Genomic DNA, 16,948 nt, shown 5'->3' with positions numbered 1-16,948 from the left:
CTCATTAAACATGATAGACCTTCAGTGTTCTGTCTTCACTTTTTAACACCCTCTCTTCTGTATTTTCCAATTGTTCTTTCTTGTCATGCTTTATTCTGTATAATTTCTTTTAACCCATATTCCAGTTTACTTACCTCTTCATGTGTTTCTTACCTACTTACAGCCATCTATTTTGTTGTGGTGGTGGTGGTTTTATTTTTCAGTCCTAAAAGTTCTGTTTGGTTCTCTTTTTTAAACCTGCTAGATCACTTTTATAGTTTTTTATTCTCTACAGATATTTTCTAATATGTCTGTTCTTTAAACTATGAGGGCTGTTGTATGGTCTTTGTCTGCTGGTTTCAGTTTCTGAAATGTCTGTGACCCTTCTAGCTAAATGCATTGCTGGTCTCCTGTGAGACTCTCCACATTGGTCAGCCCCTGGCCTTTGATTTCTGTTTCCCTTGTCAGTTACTTTTCCATTTATTGCGTTCAACTACAATGTGTCACCAACTTTAGGAATCTACTTTTTAAAAGTTTTTCATATTAAGCACCCTAATTTCTTCTAGAATGCAAGAATTCACTCAACATTTTGAAATGATAAGAAATTAGAGCTCTTTAGTCTCATCTACCTATATTTTGACCAACTCAATTGTAAAACCCTTGAGAATAATACATATGTGCTTCTTTTGTAATTTTTACATCAATTAACAGTGATTTATATAAATAATACATTTCAATAAATACTTATATTAATGCTCAGGCTTTATGTCCCAACTCTTATATTTATGATTCCTTATTGTCACTGCCTCTCCATTTAAAAGAAAGCCTTACTTGATTTTGCATATATTGCTACACAGATTATTTATCTTCATATTATAATAGATCTTAAAGAACTGGTTCTCAAATTTGTTATATCTTAAAGAATTGGTTCTCAAATTTGTCATGTATAGCAATTACTTGTGGTGTGTGCTTAAAAGGCAGATTTCTGGACCTGCCTCAGTGCCGCCCCCCCGACCCCCGAAATTATAATTCAGTAAGTCTGAGAGAACTCTGCATATTTTCAGGCATCCCAGGGAGCTCACTGAATTAGTTTGCTAGGATTGTTGTAACAAATACCACAGACCATGTGGATTAAAGAACATAAATTTATTTTCTCACCATTCAAGAAGCTAGATGTTCAAGGTTTTGGCCAGGTTGATTTTTTTCCCCCCTGAGGCCTCTCTCCTTGAGTTGTCAATGGCTGTTTTCTCCCTCTGTCTCATATAGTCTTTCCTCTGTAGAATATAGACCATATCTTTTCATTGTTAGTTGATTGTGTAATTCCCAAATTGACTTAATCATCAAAATCAATTTAGAAATTTGCTTTTGAAGAAAAAAATTATGAAAAAATATCCATGTTATTTTGATTCAGTAGATGTAGTCTGGGGCTGATGGTTCCATATTTTTAAGAACTCTGGGTACTTATAATCAGGCTCATCGTACTTATGACACAAGATGATGATACAGCCTTTCACCATCTTTGTAAGGAAATAATGGGCTGATTTTGAGTGGCAAAAAGATGACACCAACAAGAAACATGGGAATGGATACATTTATTTCCGTTAACAAAAAATGTGGTATATAATACTTCCATTGGAAAAGGGCTTCTCTAGTACATTTCATGTCTCTGACTTCCAGCTAGGTAATTAAAATGACATATTTGATAAATTGGTCAAATCAGATTTCAACAAAACTTAGGTTTTCTGGGAATTGGTAGGATTTAGAACTAGAGAAACTGCTGTGGGAATTACATAGGGGAAATGTATTTCATTGAGGCCTAAAGAAAAAAATTCCATCTAGAAAGTAGTATGTGTTTTCGGCTTATGTCAGTGCATGGGAATGTGTATATCTGCAGGTTACCACCGCAGCCATAGTCTCTAGTTTCCCTGTGAATTGGTTCCATTCTGATAAGATAATGAAATTGTATGGCACAATGTTTAATTCTAATTCTGGTGTTCAGGTGAATGACTTGGTAAACAGGATCAGTAGAATATAGATAATTCTCTTTAAAAGTAAGAACTTCATTTTGAAAATATAAATTACCAAGATACACAAAGGAGCTTTCACATTGTATTTCATGCAATGTGTGGATTTTTCTTCAACTTTTCACTTCTCCCTTCCATATTGGGTTCTTGACCTAGAAATTGTGGGCAGAAAAAACTTAATTAGCGGACCAATATTGTAGAAAACGATGGTTCTTTATTTTCAGTGACTTGATTTTCCTGCTCTTGTGTGGAACATTGCTGGTGTGTTTAGTAAATGTTAGGAAAATAAATACTGAATATTCAGATGCTTTTTTAAATTTTATTTTATCCTGGACCTGTAATTTCATTCCTAATAATTTTTTTCTTCCTCTTTAGCTTAATATGAGTTACCTGCCTTATATTTTGAAGCAGCTTTTAGTTTAAACTGCTAATTTCTAGAGTTGGGAAATACCTTTGACCATTCTTGTTCCATTATTGCTCTTGCCTTCTGGTGTAAGAGAGAGCCAAATGCTGACTGGGTTAACAGGGATCAAAGAAAATCTTATTTTCTTTTAGATAATATTTTATTGCATATTAACTTTTTCCAAATCTCCAGATTGGAACCCTTACCTGCTCTACAACTCCCATTTCCCAACTCAAGGTAAATTGAAGTTTGATGTACTAGCAGTCTCACTGTGCCACAGCCAGGTATGAGTTCAAATTCCTGAAGCAATGTTAGGGTTCCACAAAGTTTTCTTAAAACATCAGCATTATTTGTCAAGATAAGTTTTGATCTTTGTGTAGCTTTTCTTAGGAAGTCCTATTTTCATTGTCATGTATTTTTCCATCATTTTTCTGCTTTTGAAAGAAAATACGTTACTCTACAGATAATATTCTAATTATTTAAAGTCTTTCTTCACAGGCCCCTCTAATTCCATCTATTCTTATGTCATTCCCCAGTCCCTATAACAAAGGCATCTGAAATGCTGGAGGAGGCTGAGTAGTTTGTTCCTGATCACAAAGCAAACTGAACAAGTTCAGGCAAACTGAACAAGTTACCAAAAGCAATCTGGTTGTCTAACATTTTACATCAATAGTGCTTTTTTTTTTTTAAATTTTTATTTGTTGTTGTTGTTGTTGTTGTTGTTGTTTCAGTATTTCTGTTGTCTATTTTTGCTTCCCTGGCCCTGCCCTGAGGGTGGGGCCCCTAGTCAAGGTGCAGCAGCATTTTGGCAGTTACAGCGTGGGCACCTAAAACCCCAAGAGAAAATTTATCCTTCCAGTCAGAGAAATCAGGAAAAATGGGCAGAGAGGAGAATTGGAATTACATTTTTCTCTTTCTTGTCTCTGTCTCGGAGAGATTGGTCAACTGCAGTCTCACAGAACTGCAATTACAGCACAGGTGTCATTAATAAGCTCCATCATTCTAGTTAGAACACCAAAAAAAAAGGACCCTTGGGGCCGGGTGCAGTGGCTCAAGCCTGTAATCCCAGCACTTTGGGAGGCCGAGACAGGCGGATCACAAGGTCAGGAGATCGAGACCATCCTGGCTAACACGGTGAAACCCCGTCTCTACTAAAAAATACAAAAAACTAGCGGGGCGAAGTGGCAGGCGCCTGTAGTCCCAGCTACTCCGGAGGCTGAGGCAGGAGAATGGCGTAAACCCGGGGGGTGGAGCTTGCAGTGAGCTGAGATCGCACCACTGCACTCCAGACTGGGCGACAGAGCGAGACTCCGTCTCACAAAAATTTAAAAAAAAAAAAAAAAAAAAAGGACCCTTGGCGGCTCAAGAGTATGGAGAAATCCCAGAGAGGTGACAGCTGGAAAAGAGTTATCTCCTAGTTCTGTGTATGAAGTGACACAAATTCCAGGCTCACCTCTGAATTGTGCATGCACAGATCCAGATACAAAACAGATGGCAAAGTCTTTGACTACTAAACTAAGGTATAAACCATGACCAAGTCCCAGGCTGTTGATTCCTGAGATACAGACCCAAAACAGCATAACAGAAGCTTTGAAAACTGAACCAATATTGGAATGGCTTCCCACAGAAAATGAGAGAGAACTGGTTCAATCTAATCAAGATGGTTGCCTGCTTTTAAAAAATGCTCCAGAGAATTTTAACAGGACCCAGAGGCTCATAATATAATATTCAAAATGTCCAAGACACAATACAGAATTACTTGATATATGAAAACCCAGGAATTACTTAATATACCAAAAGAGGAATGTGACCAATTCCCCAGTTTTCAAGGGAAAAGACAATTGATGACAACACTAAGATAACCAAGATGTTGAAATTATCAGATGAAGACTTTAAAGCAGCTATGCTTCATGAGGTGGTCATAAACACTCTTGAAATGAATATAAAGATAGATGTTCTCAACAAAGAAAAGCTATAAAAACCAATGGAGAGAGGAGGTGGAGCAAGATGGCCAAATAGAACCCTCCAGCTATCACCCCGCCCCCCACAGAAACACCAAATTAAACAACTGTCTACACTAGAAAGCACCTTAATAAGAACCAAAAATCATGTGAGCAATTACAGTACTTGGTTTTAACATCATAGCAAGGAAAGAGACACTGAAGAGGGTAGGAAAAATAGTCTTGAATTGCCAACCTGGTCTCTTCCCCCATCTCCCAGCAGTGGCTGGTGGTGCAGAGAGAGAATCTGTGTGCTTAGGAAAAAAAGCAGACAGTGACTGTGGCACTTTGCATTGGAACTCAGTGCTACTTGTCACAGTAGAAAGCATCACAGGGCAGAATTCAGCCAGGACCACAGAGGGGAGCATTTAGACCAGCTCTTGCCAGAGAGGAATCATCCATTCCAGTGGTCAGAATCTGAGCTCTGACTAGTCTCAACATCACAGGCTAAAGTGATCTGGGGTTCTAAATAAATTTGAAAGGCAGTTTAGGCCACAGACACAGGGTCCTGGGCAAATCCTGTTCTGTGCTGGGCTTGGAGCCAGTGGACATGGAGTGCATATGACCTAGTGAGACACCAGCTAGGGTGACCAGGGGAGTGCTTGTGTCACCCCTCCCCCAATCTCAGGCAGCATAGCTCCAGGAGAGACTCTTCCTTTCTGCTTGAGTAGAGAAGAGGGGAACGTAAACTTGGAAAGCAACTCAATTGGAAAACAGCTCACCCACAGTAAACAGGGCATCAGGCAGAGTCGTGAGAACTCCATTTCAGGCCCTAGCTTCTGGGCATTTCTAGACACGCCCTGGGCCAGAAGGGAATCTACTGCTTTGAAGGGAAGGACTCGGTCCTGGCAGTATTCATCGCCTACTGCCTAAAGCACCCTTGAGCCTTGAATAAACATCAACAGTAGCCAAGCAGTACTTGCTGTGGGCCTTGGGTGAGACCCAGAGCTATGCTGGCTTCAGGTATGACCCAGCACATTCCTAGTTGTGGTGGCCATAGGGAGAGACTTTTGCTTAAGGAAAGGAAAGGGAAGAGTAAAGGAGACTTTGCCTTCCAGCTTGGGAACCAGTTAGGCCACAGTGGGGTAGAACACCAAGCAGGGCCTTGTGGTTCCCAATTCTAGACCTTGGTTCCTGGATGGCATTTCTGGACCCACCTTGGGTCAGAGGGGAGCCCCTTACCCTAAATGGAGAGACCCAGGCCTGGCAGTATTCACTACAAACTGATTGACGAGCCCTTGGGCCTTGAGTGAACATCAGTGGTAGTCAGGCAGTACTCGCCACAGGCCTAGAGTGGTGGTAGTCACGGGGAGAGACTCCTGCTTGAGGAATGAATGGGAAAGACATTGTCTTACACCTTGGGCGCTGGCTCAGCTGCAGTAGGATAGAGCACCAAATAGATTGCTAAGGTTCCTAACTCCAGGCCCTGGCTCCTGGATTGCATTTCTTGAGTCCCTCTGGTCTGGCTTGGAGCTCTCCAATCTGAAGGGAAGGATACAAGCTTGGCTGGATTAGCCACTTGCCAAATCATGAGCCCTTGAGCCTTGAGTGAACATCAGCGGTACCCAGACAATGGTCACCACTGGCATTGGCCAAGACTCAGTGCTGTGCTGGCTCCAGGTATGGCCCAGCACAGTCATGGTGGTGGCACAGGAGTGCTTATGTCCACCCCTCCCCCAGCTCCAGGAAGCTCAGCACAGAGAGAGAGAGAGAGAGACTCCATTTGCTGGGGGGAAAGTAAGGGAAGAGAACAAGAGTATCCACCTGGTAATCCAAGACATTCTTTTAGATCTTACCCAAGACCATCAGGGCACTACTCTACAAGTCTGCAAGAGTCACAATGTTCCTGGGCCCACATGTCCGCAATGTACATATGGCTGCAGTGACCAAAGACTTAGATCAGAATAGTCAATTCTTTTTGAAGACTGGGAAAACCTTTCCAAGAAGGATGGGTACAAACAAGCACATACTGTGAAGACTAGATTAAGTACCTAACTCTTTAATGCCCAGACATCAACAAACACAAGCATCAGGACCATACAGGCAAATGTGACCTTACCAAATGAACTAAATAAAGCACCAGTGACCAATTCTGGAGTGACAAAAGTGTGTAAACTTTCAGACAGTGAATTCCAAATAGCCATTTCTAGGAAGCTCAATGAAAATCAAGAAAACACAGAGAAGGAATTCAGAATCCTATCACATAATTTAACAAAGATTGAAATCATTTTTTTAAAGTCAAGCAGAAATTCTGGACCTGAAAAATTGACATTCTGAAGGATATATCAGAATCTCTCAATAGCAGAATTGATCAAGCAGAAGAAAGGATTGGTGAGCTTGAAGACAGGCTATTTGAAGATACACAGTCAGAGGAGACAAAAAAAAGGAATAAAAAGGAATGAAGCACACCTACAATATATTGAGAAGAAGCCTCCAAAGAGCAAACCTAAGAGTGACTGATCTTAAAGAGAAGGTAGAGAGACATATCAAGGTAGAAAGTTTATTCAAAGGAACAACAGAGAACTTTCCAAATCTGGAGAAAGATATAAATATTCAAGTACAAAAGGTTATAGAACACCACGTAGATTTAACTCAAAGAAGACTACTTCAAGGCACTTAATATTCTAACTCCCAAGGATGGGATAAAGAAATCATCCTAAAAGCAGCAAGAGAAAAGTGACAAATAAAATACAAAGGAGCTCCAATACATTTGCCAGCAGACTTCTCAGTGGAAACCTTATAGGCCAGGAGAGCATGACATATTTGATGTGCAGAAGGCAAAAAACTTGCCTCCTAGAATAGTATATCCTGTGAAAATATCCTTCAAACATGAAGGAGACATTCTTTTCCTAGACAAACAAAAGCTGGGGGATTTCATCAATACCAGACCTGTCCTACAAGAAATGCTAAAGAGAGTTCTTCAATCTGATAGAAAAGGACATTAATGAGCTATAAGAAATCATCTTATTTCTTTGGGACAAAACTCACTGGTAATAATACACAGACAAAACAAAATATTATAACACCATAATTGTGGTGTGTAAACTACTTATATCTTAAATAGACTAAAAGATGAACCAATCAAAAATAGCTACAACTTTTCAGGACGTAGACAGTATAAGAAGATAGAAATAACAAATTTAAAAGTGTGGGTACAAAGTTAAAGTATAGCACTATTACTAGTTTCTGTTTGCTTGTTTTTGCAGTCAATGTTAAGTTGTCATCAGTTTAAGATAATGGATTATGTTATTTGAAAACTTCATTTCAAATTTTAAAAACCTACAACATACACAAAAAATAAAAAGCAGGAAATTAAAGATACCACCAGAGAAAATCACCTTCACAAAAAAGACAAGAAATAAGATAGGAAGGAAGAGAAGACCACAAAACAATGAGAAAACAAGTAACAAAATGGCAGTAGTAAGTCCTTATGAATAATACATTGAATATAAATGGACTAAACTCATCAATCAAAACATACAGAGTGGCTGAAAAGATAAAAAAACAAGACTCACCGATCTGTTGCCTACAAGAAACATACTTCACGTATAAAGACACACATAGACTGAAACTAAAGAGATGGAAACAGATATTCCGCAAATAGAAATCTAAAATCAGGAGTAGTTATATCAGACAAAATAGATTTCAAGTCAAATATTATAAAAAGAAACGTCATTATATAATGAAAGGGTCAATTCAGCAAGAAGATATAATTGTAAATATGTATCATATATATGCACCCAATGCTGGGGCACCCATATATGTAAAGCAAATATTATTACAGCTAAAGAGAGAAATAGACCCCAGTACCATAATAGCTAGAAACATCAACACCCCATTTTCAGCCAGACAGAAAAATCAACAAACATCAGACATAATCGGCACTATAGACCTAATGAACCTAATAGAAATTTACAGAAAATTTCATTCAGCATCTACAGAATACACATTTTTGTCTTCAGAACATGGATTATTTTCAAGAATAGACCATATGTAAGGCCACAAAACAACTCTTTAAAACATTCAAAGAAAAATTGAAGTAATATCAAGCATTGTCTCCAACGACAATGGAATAAAACTAGAAATCAGTAACAAGAGGAACTTTAGAAACTATATGAACACATGGAAATTAAACAAAATGCTCCTGAATGACCAGTGGGTCATTGAATAAATTTAAAAGGAAATTTAAAATTTTCTTGAAACAAATCAAAATGGCAATTCAACAGACCAAAATCTATGAGATACAGCAAAAGCAGTACTAACAGGAAAGTTTATACCAATAAGCATCTACATCAGAAAAGTAGAAAAGTTTTAAATAAACAACCTAATGATGCATCATAAAGAACTACAAAAGCAAGAACAAACCAAACCCAAAATTAGTAGAAAAAAGAAACAATAAAAGTCACAGCAGAAATAAATGAAATTTAAATTTAAAAAAATACAAAAGATTATTGAAACAAAACGTTTTTTGAAAAAATAAGCTGGGCATGGTGGCTCACACCTGTAATCCCAATATTTTGGGAGGCCAAGGCAAGTGGATCACTTGAGGTCAGGAGTTCGAGACCAACCTGGCCAACATGGCGAAACCCCATCTCTACTAAAAATACAAAAATGAGCCAGCTGTGGTGGCACACACCTGTAATCCTAGGTACTTGGGAGGCTGAGGCAGAATCACTTGAACCCAGGGGGTAGAGGTTGCAGTGAGCTGAGATTGTGCCACTGCACTCCAGTCTGGGTGACAAAGTGAGACTCTGTCTCAAAAAAAAAAAAAAGAAAAAGAAAAAGAAAAAAAAAGAAAAAAGAAAATCAACAAACCATTACTCAGACTAAGAAAAAAAGAAGATCCAAATATATACTATCAGAGATGAAAAAGGAGACATTACAACTGATACCACAGAAATTAAAATTAAATTAGGATAATTAGAGACTACTATGAGCAACTATATGCCAATAAATTCGAAAATTGAGAAGAAATAGATAAATTTCTAGACACATACAACCTACCAAGATGAAACAATGAAAAAATCCAAAACCTGAATAGGCCAATAATAAATAATGAGTTTAAAGCCATAATAAAGTCTCCCAGCAAAGAAGAGCCTGGGACCCAATGGCTTCACTGCTGAATTCCATCAAATGTTTAAAGAAGGACTAATACTAGTCCTACTAAGATGATTCAAAAAATAGAGGAGGAGGGAATACTTCCAAAGTCATTCTGCAGTGCTAGTATTACCTTGATGATAAAACTAGACAAAGACACATTTTAAAAAACTACAGGCCAATATCTCTGATGAACATTAATGTAAAACTCCTCAACAAAATACTAGTAAACTAAATTCAACAACACATTAAAAAGATTATCCAACATGATCAGGTGGAATTTATCATCCCTGGCATACAAGGATGATTCAACATATGTAAATCAATCAGTGTAATACATTGTATCAACAGAATGAAGAACAAAAAGTATATGATCATTTCAATTGATTCTGAAAAAGCATTTGATAAAATTCAACATCCCTTTATTACCTGAAACTATGAAACTATGGAACTACTCCAAGAAAACATTGGGAAAACTCTCCAGGATGTTGGTCTAGACAGAAATGTTTGAGTATAAGACACGACAAGCACAGGCAACTAAAGCAAAAATAAACAAATGGGATCACATTAAGTTAAAAAGCTTCTGCACTACAAAGGAAACAATCATTAAAGTGAAGAGACAACCCACAGAATGGGAGAAAATATTTGCAAACTACACATCTGACAAGGAATTCATAGACAATATATAAGGAGTTCAATAACTCAATAGGAAGTATATCTAATAAAACAACTAAAAATGGGCAAAATATCTGACATTGCTCAAAAAGCAATGCTCAAAAGAAGACATACAAATAGACATTGCTCAAAAGAAGACATACAAATGGCAAACAGGTATATGAAAATGTGCTCAACATCACTGATCATCAGAGAAATGCAAATCAAAATGACAATGTGATATCTCACCCCATTTAAAATGGCTTATATTCAAAAGACAGGCAATAACCAAGCTGGCAAGGATGTAGAGAAAAGGGAAGCTTCATACACTGTTAGTGGGAATGTAAATTAGTAGAGCAACTACAGAGAACAGTATGAAGGCTCCTCAAAGAAAGAAAAATAGAACTACCATATGACCCAGCAATCCCATTGCTAGGTATATACCCCAAAGAAAGGAAATCGGTGTACTGAAGAGATGTTTGCACGCCTGTGTTCATAACAACACTATTCACAATAGCCAAGAGAAAAAGAGTGCAAGGGAAACTGCCACTTTAAAACCATCAGATCTTGTAAGAACTCATTATCATGAGAACAGCATGGGAGAAACTGTCTGCATGATCCAGTCACCTCTCACCAGATCCCTCCCTCAACACCTGGGAATTACAGTTTGAGCTGAGATTTGGGTGGGGACACAGAGCAAAACCGTATCATTCCATTCCTGGTCCCTCCCAAATCTCACGTCCGTTACACGTTTCAAAACCTATCACATCTTGCCAACAGTCCCTCAAAGTCTTAACTCATTTCAGCATTAACCCAAAACTCCAAGTGCAAAGTCTCATATGAGACAAGGCAAGTCCCTTCTGCCTGTGAGCCTGTAAAATCAAAGACAAGTTAGTTACTTCCAAGATACAATGGGGGTACAGGCATTGGGTAAATACAGCCATTCAAAATGGGAGAAATTGGCCAAAACGAAGGGGCTACAGGATCCATGCAAGTTTGAAAGCCAACAGGGCAGTTATTAAATCTTAAAGCTCCAAAATATTCTTTTTTGACTCCATGTCTCACATCCAGGGCACTCAGATGCAAGGGGTGGGCTCCCAGGGCCATGGACAGCCCCATCCCTGTGGCTCTGCAGGGTACAGCCCCCGCGGCTGCTTTCATGGGCTGGCATTAAGTGCCTATGGCATTTCCAGACACATGGTGCAAGCTGTGGGTGGATCTACCATTCTGGGTTCTGGAGGACAGTGGTTCTCTTCTCACAGCTTCACTAGGCAGTGCCAGTGGGAACTCTGTGTGGGGACTCTAACCCTACATTTCCCCTCTGCACTGCCCTAGTTGAGGTTCTCCGTTAGGGCTCCACCCCTACAGCAGACTTCTGGCTGGACATCCAGGCATTTTCATACATCCTCCAAAATCTAGGCAGAGCAAACCTCAATTCTTGTCTTCTGCACACCTGCAGGCCCAACACCTCATGGAAGCCACCAAGGCTTGGGGCTTGCACCTTCTGAAGCACCAACCTGAACTGTACCTCAACCCCTTTTAGCCACCGCCGGAGCTGGCACAGCTGGGACATGCACCATGTCTTGAGGCTGCACAGAGCAGTGGGGCCCTGGGTCCAGCCCGTGAAACCATTTTTTGCTTCTAGACCTCCAGACCTGTGATAAGAGGGGCTGCCTTGAAAATCTCTGACATGCCCTGGAGACATTTTCCCCATTGTCTTAGTGACTAACATTTGGCTTCTCGTCTCTTATGCAAATTTCTGCAGCCAGCTTGAATTTGTCCCAGAAAATGGGTTTTCTTTTCTACCACATGGTCAGGCTGCAAATTTTCCAAACCTCTATGGTCTGCTTCCTTTTTACACATAAGTTCCAATTTCAGACCATCTCATTGTGAATGCATATGACTGTATGCTTTTAGAAAAAGCCAGGACACATCTTGAACACTTTGCTGCTTAGAAATTTCTTCTGCCAGATACCCTAAATTATCTCTCTCAAGTTCAAAGTTCCATAGATCTCTAGGGTAGGGGCAAAATGCCACAAGTCTCTTTGCTAAAGCATAGCATGAATGACTCTTACTGCAGTTCTCAACAAGTTCCTCATCTCTGTCTGAGACCACCTCAGCCTGGACTTCATTGTCCTTATCACTATCAGCATTTTGGTCAAAACTATTCAGTAAGTCTCTAGAAACTTCCAAACTTATACTCACATCTTTCTGTCTTCTTCTGAGCCCTACAACCTGTTCCATCCTCTGCCTGTTACCCAGTTCCAAAGTCACTTTATAGTAGGACCCGACTCCGCCAATACCAATTCTCGTATTAGTCTATTTTCACACTGCTATAAAGATACTACCTGAGACTAGGTAATTTATCAAAGAAAGAGGTTTAACTGAATCACAGTTGTGCATGGCTACAGAAGCCTCAGGAAACTTACAATCATGACAGAAGGCAAAGGGGAAGCAAGACATGTCTTCACAAGGTGGCAGGAAAGAGAGAGCACAGGGGAAATGGCCACTTTCAAACCATCAGATCTCGTGAGAACTCCTTCACTATCAGGAGAACAGCATGGGGGCAAACCAACTCCATGATCCAATCACCTCATACCAAGTCCCTACCTCAACATTTGGGGATTATAATTTGAGATGAGATTCAGGTGGGAAAATAGCCAAACCATATCACTACCAATGAACAATGGAATTCAAATTTTACAGAATATCATTTACCAGCAACAAAAATTTAAATACCTATAAATCAAACAAAATATGTGCCGATGCTGTATGCTGAAACAAAGCTCTATGAAAGAAATCAAGGACAGCCAAAATGTACCAATATATTGCATTCCTCGACTGGAAGACTCAGTATTATGATGTCAGTTCTTCCTGAACTGATCAACAGATTCGACACAATCCAGTCAAAGTCTCAGGAGAATTGTTCTCTGGATAGCAACAAGCTGATTCTAAAATTTATAATGAAAGGCAAAGAAACTAGACTAGTCTAAACAATTTTGAAAAAGAAAAGAGCAAAGAACAAAATATTCCTCCTGGTTTCAAGAATTACTATGAAGTTATAGTAAATGTGGCAAAATGGTAGGAACATATATCATTGGAAATTAATCCATGCAAAAATGGTCAATAGATTTTTACAGATGTTGCAAAGACAATTCAATGGAGAAGTATTTATTTTTATTTTTACTTTTTAGAGAAAGGGTCTCACTCTTGCCCTTTCAAATTGTGCATTGGCACAGTCAGTGCACTGCAACCTTGAACTTCTGGCTGCCTCACCCTCCAAAGTAGCTAGGACTACAGGCATGGGCTACCATACCCAGCATTTTTTTTTTTTTTTTTTTTTTTTTTTTTTTGTAGAGATGAAGTCTCCCTCTGTTGCCCACAATGCTCTCAAAGTGATCTTCCTGCCTTGTCCTCTCAAAGTGCTGGGATTATAGGTGTGGGCTGCCCTGTTCAGTGGGATAATCTTTTTAAACAAATGGAGCTGGAACAATTACACATCTAAATGCAACTAAATTAATCTTGACCCATCCCTCCCAGTTTAAAAATCCAAAATGTATCATAGATCTAAATGTGAAACATAAATTTACAACACTTCTAAAAGAAAACAGGAAAATAGTCTTTGTGATTTTAGGTTAGGCAGAGTTCTCAGGTATAACACCAAAGTATAATCTACAGAAGCAAAATTTAAAACTTCTGCTCTCCCAAAGACACTGTTAAAAGAATGAAAAGACAAATCACAGACTGAGAAAATACTTCCCAATCATACAAAAAAAAAAAAAAAAAAAAAAAGCTTGTATCGGTTAAGAGCTCTCAAAACAAGTATGAAAGAAAAACAACCCAATAAAAATATGGGCAAAAGATTCAAACACATACTTTCTCAAATATATAATGGCAAATAACACATAAAAAGATGCTCAACATTATTATTCAGTAGGGTTATATTTTAAGTGACAAGTTTAAAAATTAGACAATGTAAAAAGAACATCAAAGATGAGAGAGAAATTCAGGAACCAATAATTTAGATGACAGAGTAAAAAACTGAGGGGAAACATTGTAGACATTTTTAAAAATTTGACGGGCTTTTAAGTCGTAATGTTTCAAAGGCAGACATTGGATTATTATGTAGAAGTTGAGGGAATGCTTCAGATTCAATATCAAGGAAGAATTCTCTAATATGAGAACTGTCCAGAAATGAACTGTGCTGCTTCAAAAATCAAATTTAAGCCCCCTTACATTCACAATTTACAGACAAGCTGAAGGGATCATATCTTAGAGATATTTCCTGTACTGAATGTGCAGGTGAGTTCTAAACATATAAGATACTATAATTTTCTAAAGTTCCTTCAAATCCTGAGATTCTGTGGTTTTGGTTACTGTTATTATTTGGCATCACGAGATTCATAATCATGTTTTAAGAACTTGGACTTTTAAACTTGCTATCCTTTTAATTAATAAGACTATCCAGATATGCCCTTGATGCCGATAGCCAAGTAAGGTTGCTTTCCCCCATAATCTGTCAAAAAAGAGACTTGTTTTGATAACTAAAATCCAAACAAGCTGGAGATACTTTCTCTCTCCTGCATACAGTTTGCCAGTGACCATGTGTACCAGGAACTGTTCCATAAGATAGAGAGAGACTTCTATTACATTCAGCCTGGCTTGCTCTGCCAGAAATTGGACTGCAAAGAGAGCCAGTTTCAGGGGTGTGTAAACTGTTTGCTATAACTGTTTTTGAAATTCTTAATTTATGAACAAGGGGCTAGCAAATTATGTAGCTGGTCCTAGCTACAATCTTTATCTGTAATTCCTCACCACCCACTCATTCCTTGTTATTTTGCAATCTGACTTCTGTCTTCACACTGGAATAAAACTTCTCTCTCTCAAGTCATGTATTGGCTAATCACCAGTTCCCATCGTCTCTTCTTAATCTTCATTCATTTTATCCCGTATTACGCATCTAACATTGTTGACAGACTATCCCTTTAAATACCATTTTGTTTCCATTAACTTGTATGATTATGGTTTTCTCTTACCTCTGAATTTGTTAGATAAAGCCGAGTAGAATGATAGAATGAAATTAATAGTAATAATACTTTCCTCAGGGTTTTCCATTCCCTAGAATGCACCCATACTCTGTTCATAATACATATTGGTACTTTCCTATTTTCACAGACTGAGTGACAAAATGATTTCCAAATGGATAAATTTAAAGACTGAACTACAGTTCCTGCCTGGCTGGTACTATAAATCATATGCAGAGTTTTGGGAGTTTTGTTTTGTTTTGTTTCCCTTAACAGAGCAATGAAGTGAAAAACATACCAGTGTTTTCATCAGTTGAACATATAAATGGTCTTAAATTTCCTCGAGTCTCCTTCACAAAATAATCAATGACGCTGAAAAGGTTTGGGAGTGTTACCTATATTAATAGAGAGTGAGAGAAAACTCAGCGTCACATGGATAAAGGTAGAGTAAGAGAAGGCTCAATTGGAATCTAATGGAGATTACTGTCATTACTTCAATGGCATACTGTATGACCATAGTTTTACCTATCCCTGTGTCTTATTTCTCCTTTTTAATTGACCATGTGTCCATTCCCTGTTGAGGAATTACCACCTTTCCCATTGAACACAATCTGGTAGACAATAGTTAGGTGGCTTGCTCTCCCTCAATTAGCATAAGAATGTAAGCCAAGTGTGGTGGCTTACACCTGTAATCCCAGCACTTTGGGAAGTCCAGGTGGGAGGATCACTTGAGACCAGGAGTTTCAGACCAGCCTGAGCAACGTAGTGAGATCCTGTCTCTACAAAAATTGAAAAAATTAGCTAGGTGTGGTAGCTCACACCTGTAGCGCCAGCTGCTCAGGAGGCTGAGGCAGGAGGATTCCTTGAGTCCAGAAGTTCGAGGCTGCATGAGTTATGATAGTCCTACTGTACCCCAGCCTGAGTGACAGCGTAAGACCCTGTCCCTTAAAAAATGGGGGGAGCAAAAGAATGTGACTGAAGTTAGGCCAGAAAATGCTTTCTTTCTGAAATTCGAACTTGAAGAACAAAGAAGGATACCCAGTTTCCTTATCAGATAGTTCTTAGCACAAGTAACTGCTTCCTAGTCTCTGAAGGTTTGCTACCCTTCCAGTCATTCTATGTTCTTATAATAAATTTGTTTTTTCTTAAGTTAGCTGTAGTTGGTTTCTTCTGCTTTAAAGCAAATAACCTTTAAAACCAGAGAATTTAAGCATTTTAGTATTTTATTGTAACAGGATAATTTGCTGGTCTAGGAGTAGATAAAATATGTCTCTACCCGTAAACTAATGTTTTTATACAAGTGAAGTCAGAATAAATATACCAGAATATGCCAGATAACCTTGAAGAGGAAAAAGAATTCCTGAGCCAGGCGCAGTAGCATGCACCTGTAGTTCCCGCTACTCGGGAGGCTGAAGTAGGAGGATCACTTGAGCCCAGGAGTTTCAGGCTGGCACTATGATTGCGCCTGTGAACAGCCACTCTGCTCAAGCCTGGGCAACATAACAAGACTCCTGTCTCTAAAAAAAAAAAAAAAAAAAAAAAATTCACAAAAATACAACCTCATTGAGGGGTTGAGGGGTTGGGGATGGTGAAAAATGAAAGAATAATCCAGGCTATTAGTTTTCCTTACACTGTAGACTGTATGAGCTAATGACAGAAATGAGCCCCAGTTCACCCAGTTACAAAGATGTCACATTATTCTTCCTTGTCCATTGCTTGTAGTCACTTAGTTATTTGGATTATCCTTTAGCAATCTAGTTATCTGCC

At 38.7% G+C, this 16,948-nt stretch overlaps 1 protein-coding gene across 4 annotated transcripts in view; it reads right to left on the bottom strand.

The window, feature by feature from the left end:
• Positions 1 to 786: 786 nt before the first annotated feature.
• LOC105463602 (signal transducing adaptor family member 1) overlaps positions 787 to 16,948 on the bottom strand; it is a 50,359-nt gene continuing 34,197 nt past the window's right edge. For 2 of the 4 annotated variants that reach the window (XM_011710804.3, XM_024787272.2), the window contains 2 exons: positions 15,480 to 15,576; positions 1,557 to 2,155 (listed from right to left, as the gene is read on the bottom strand). In XM_011710804.3, the coding sequence (XP_011709106.1) occupies positions 2,094 to 2,155; positions 15,480 to 15,576 (159 nt within the window). In that variant the 3' untranslated portion in view covers positions 1,557 to 2,093. Of the gene's footprint in view, positions 1,254 to 1,556; positions 2,156 to 15,479; positions 15,577 to 16,948 lie in introns of those variants that run through there. The other 2 variants (XM_071093461.1, XR_011621205.1) reach the window with 2 other exon arrangements.

Source organism: Macaca nemestrina, chromosome 3 (assembly GCF_043159975.1).
Source record: "Macaca nemestrina isolate mMacNem1 chromosome 3, mMacNem.hap1, whole genome shotgun sequence".
Classification (NCBI taxonomy): Eukaryota; Metazoa; Chordata; class Mammalia; order Primates; family Cercopithecidae; genus Macaca; species Macaca nemestrina.
This window is presented reverse-complemented; position numbering and strand designations above follow the sequence as displayed.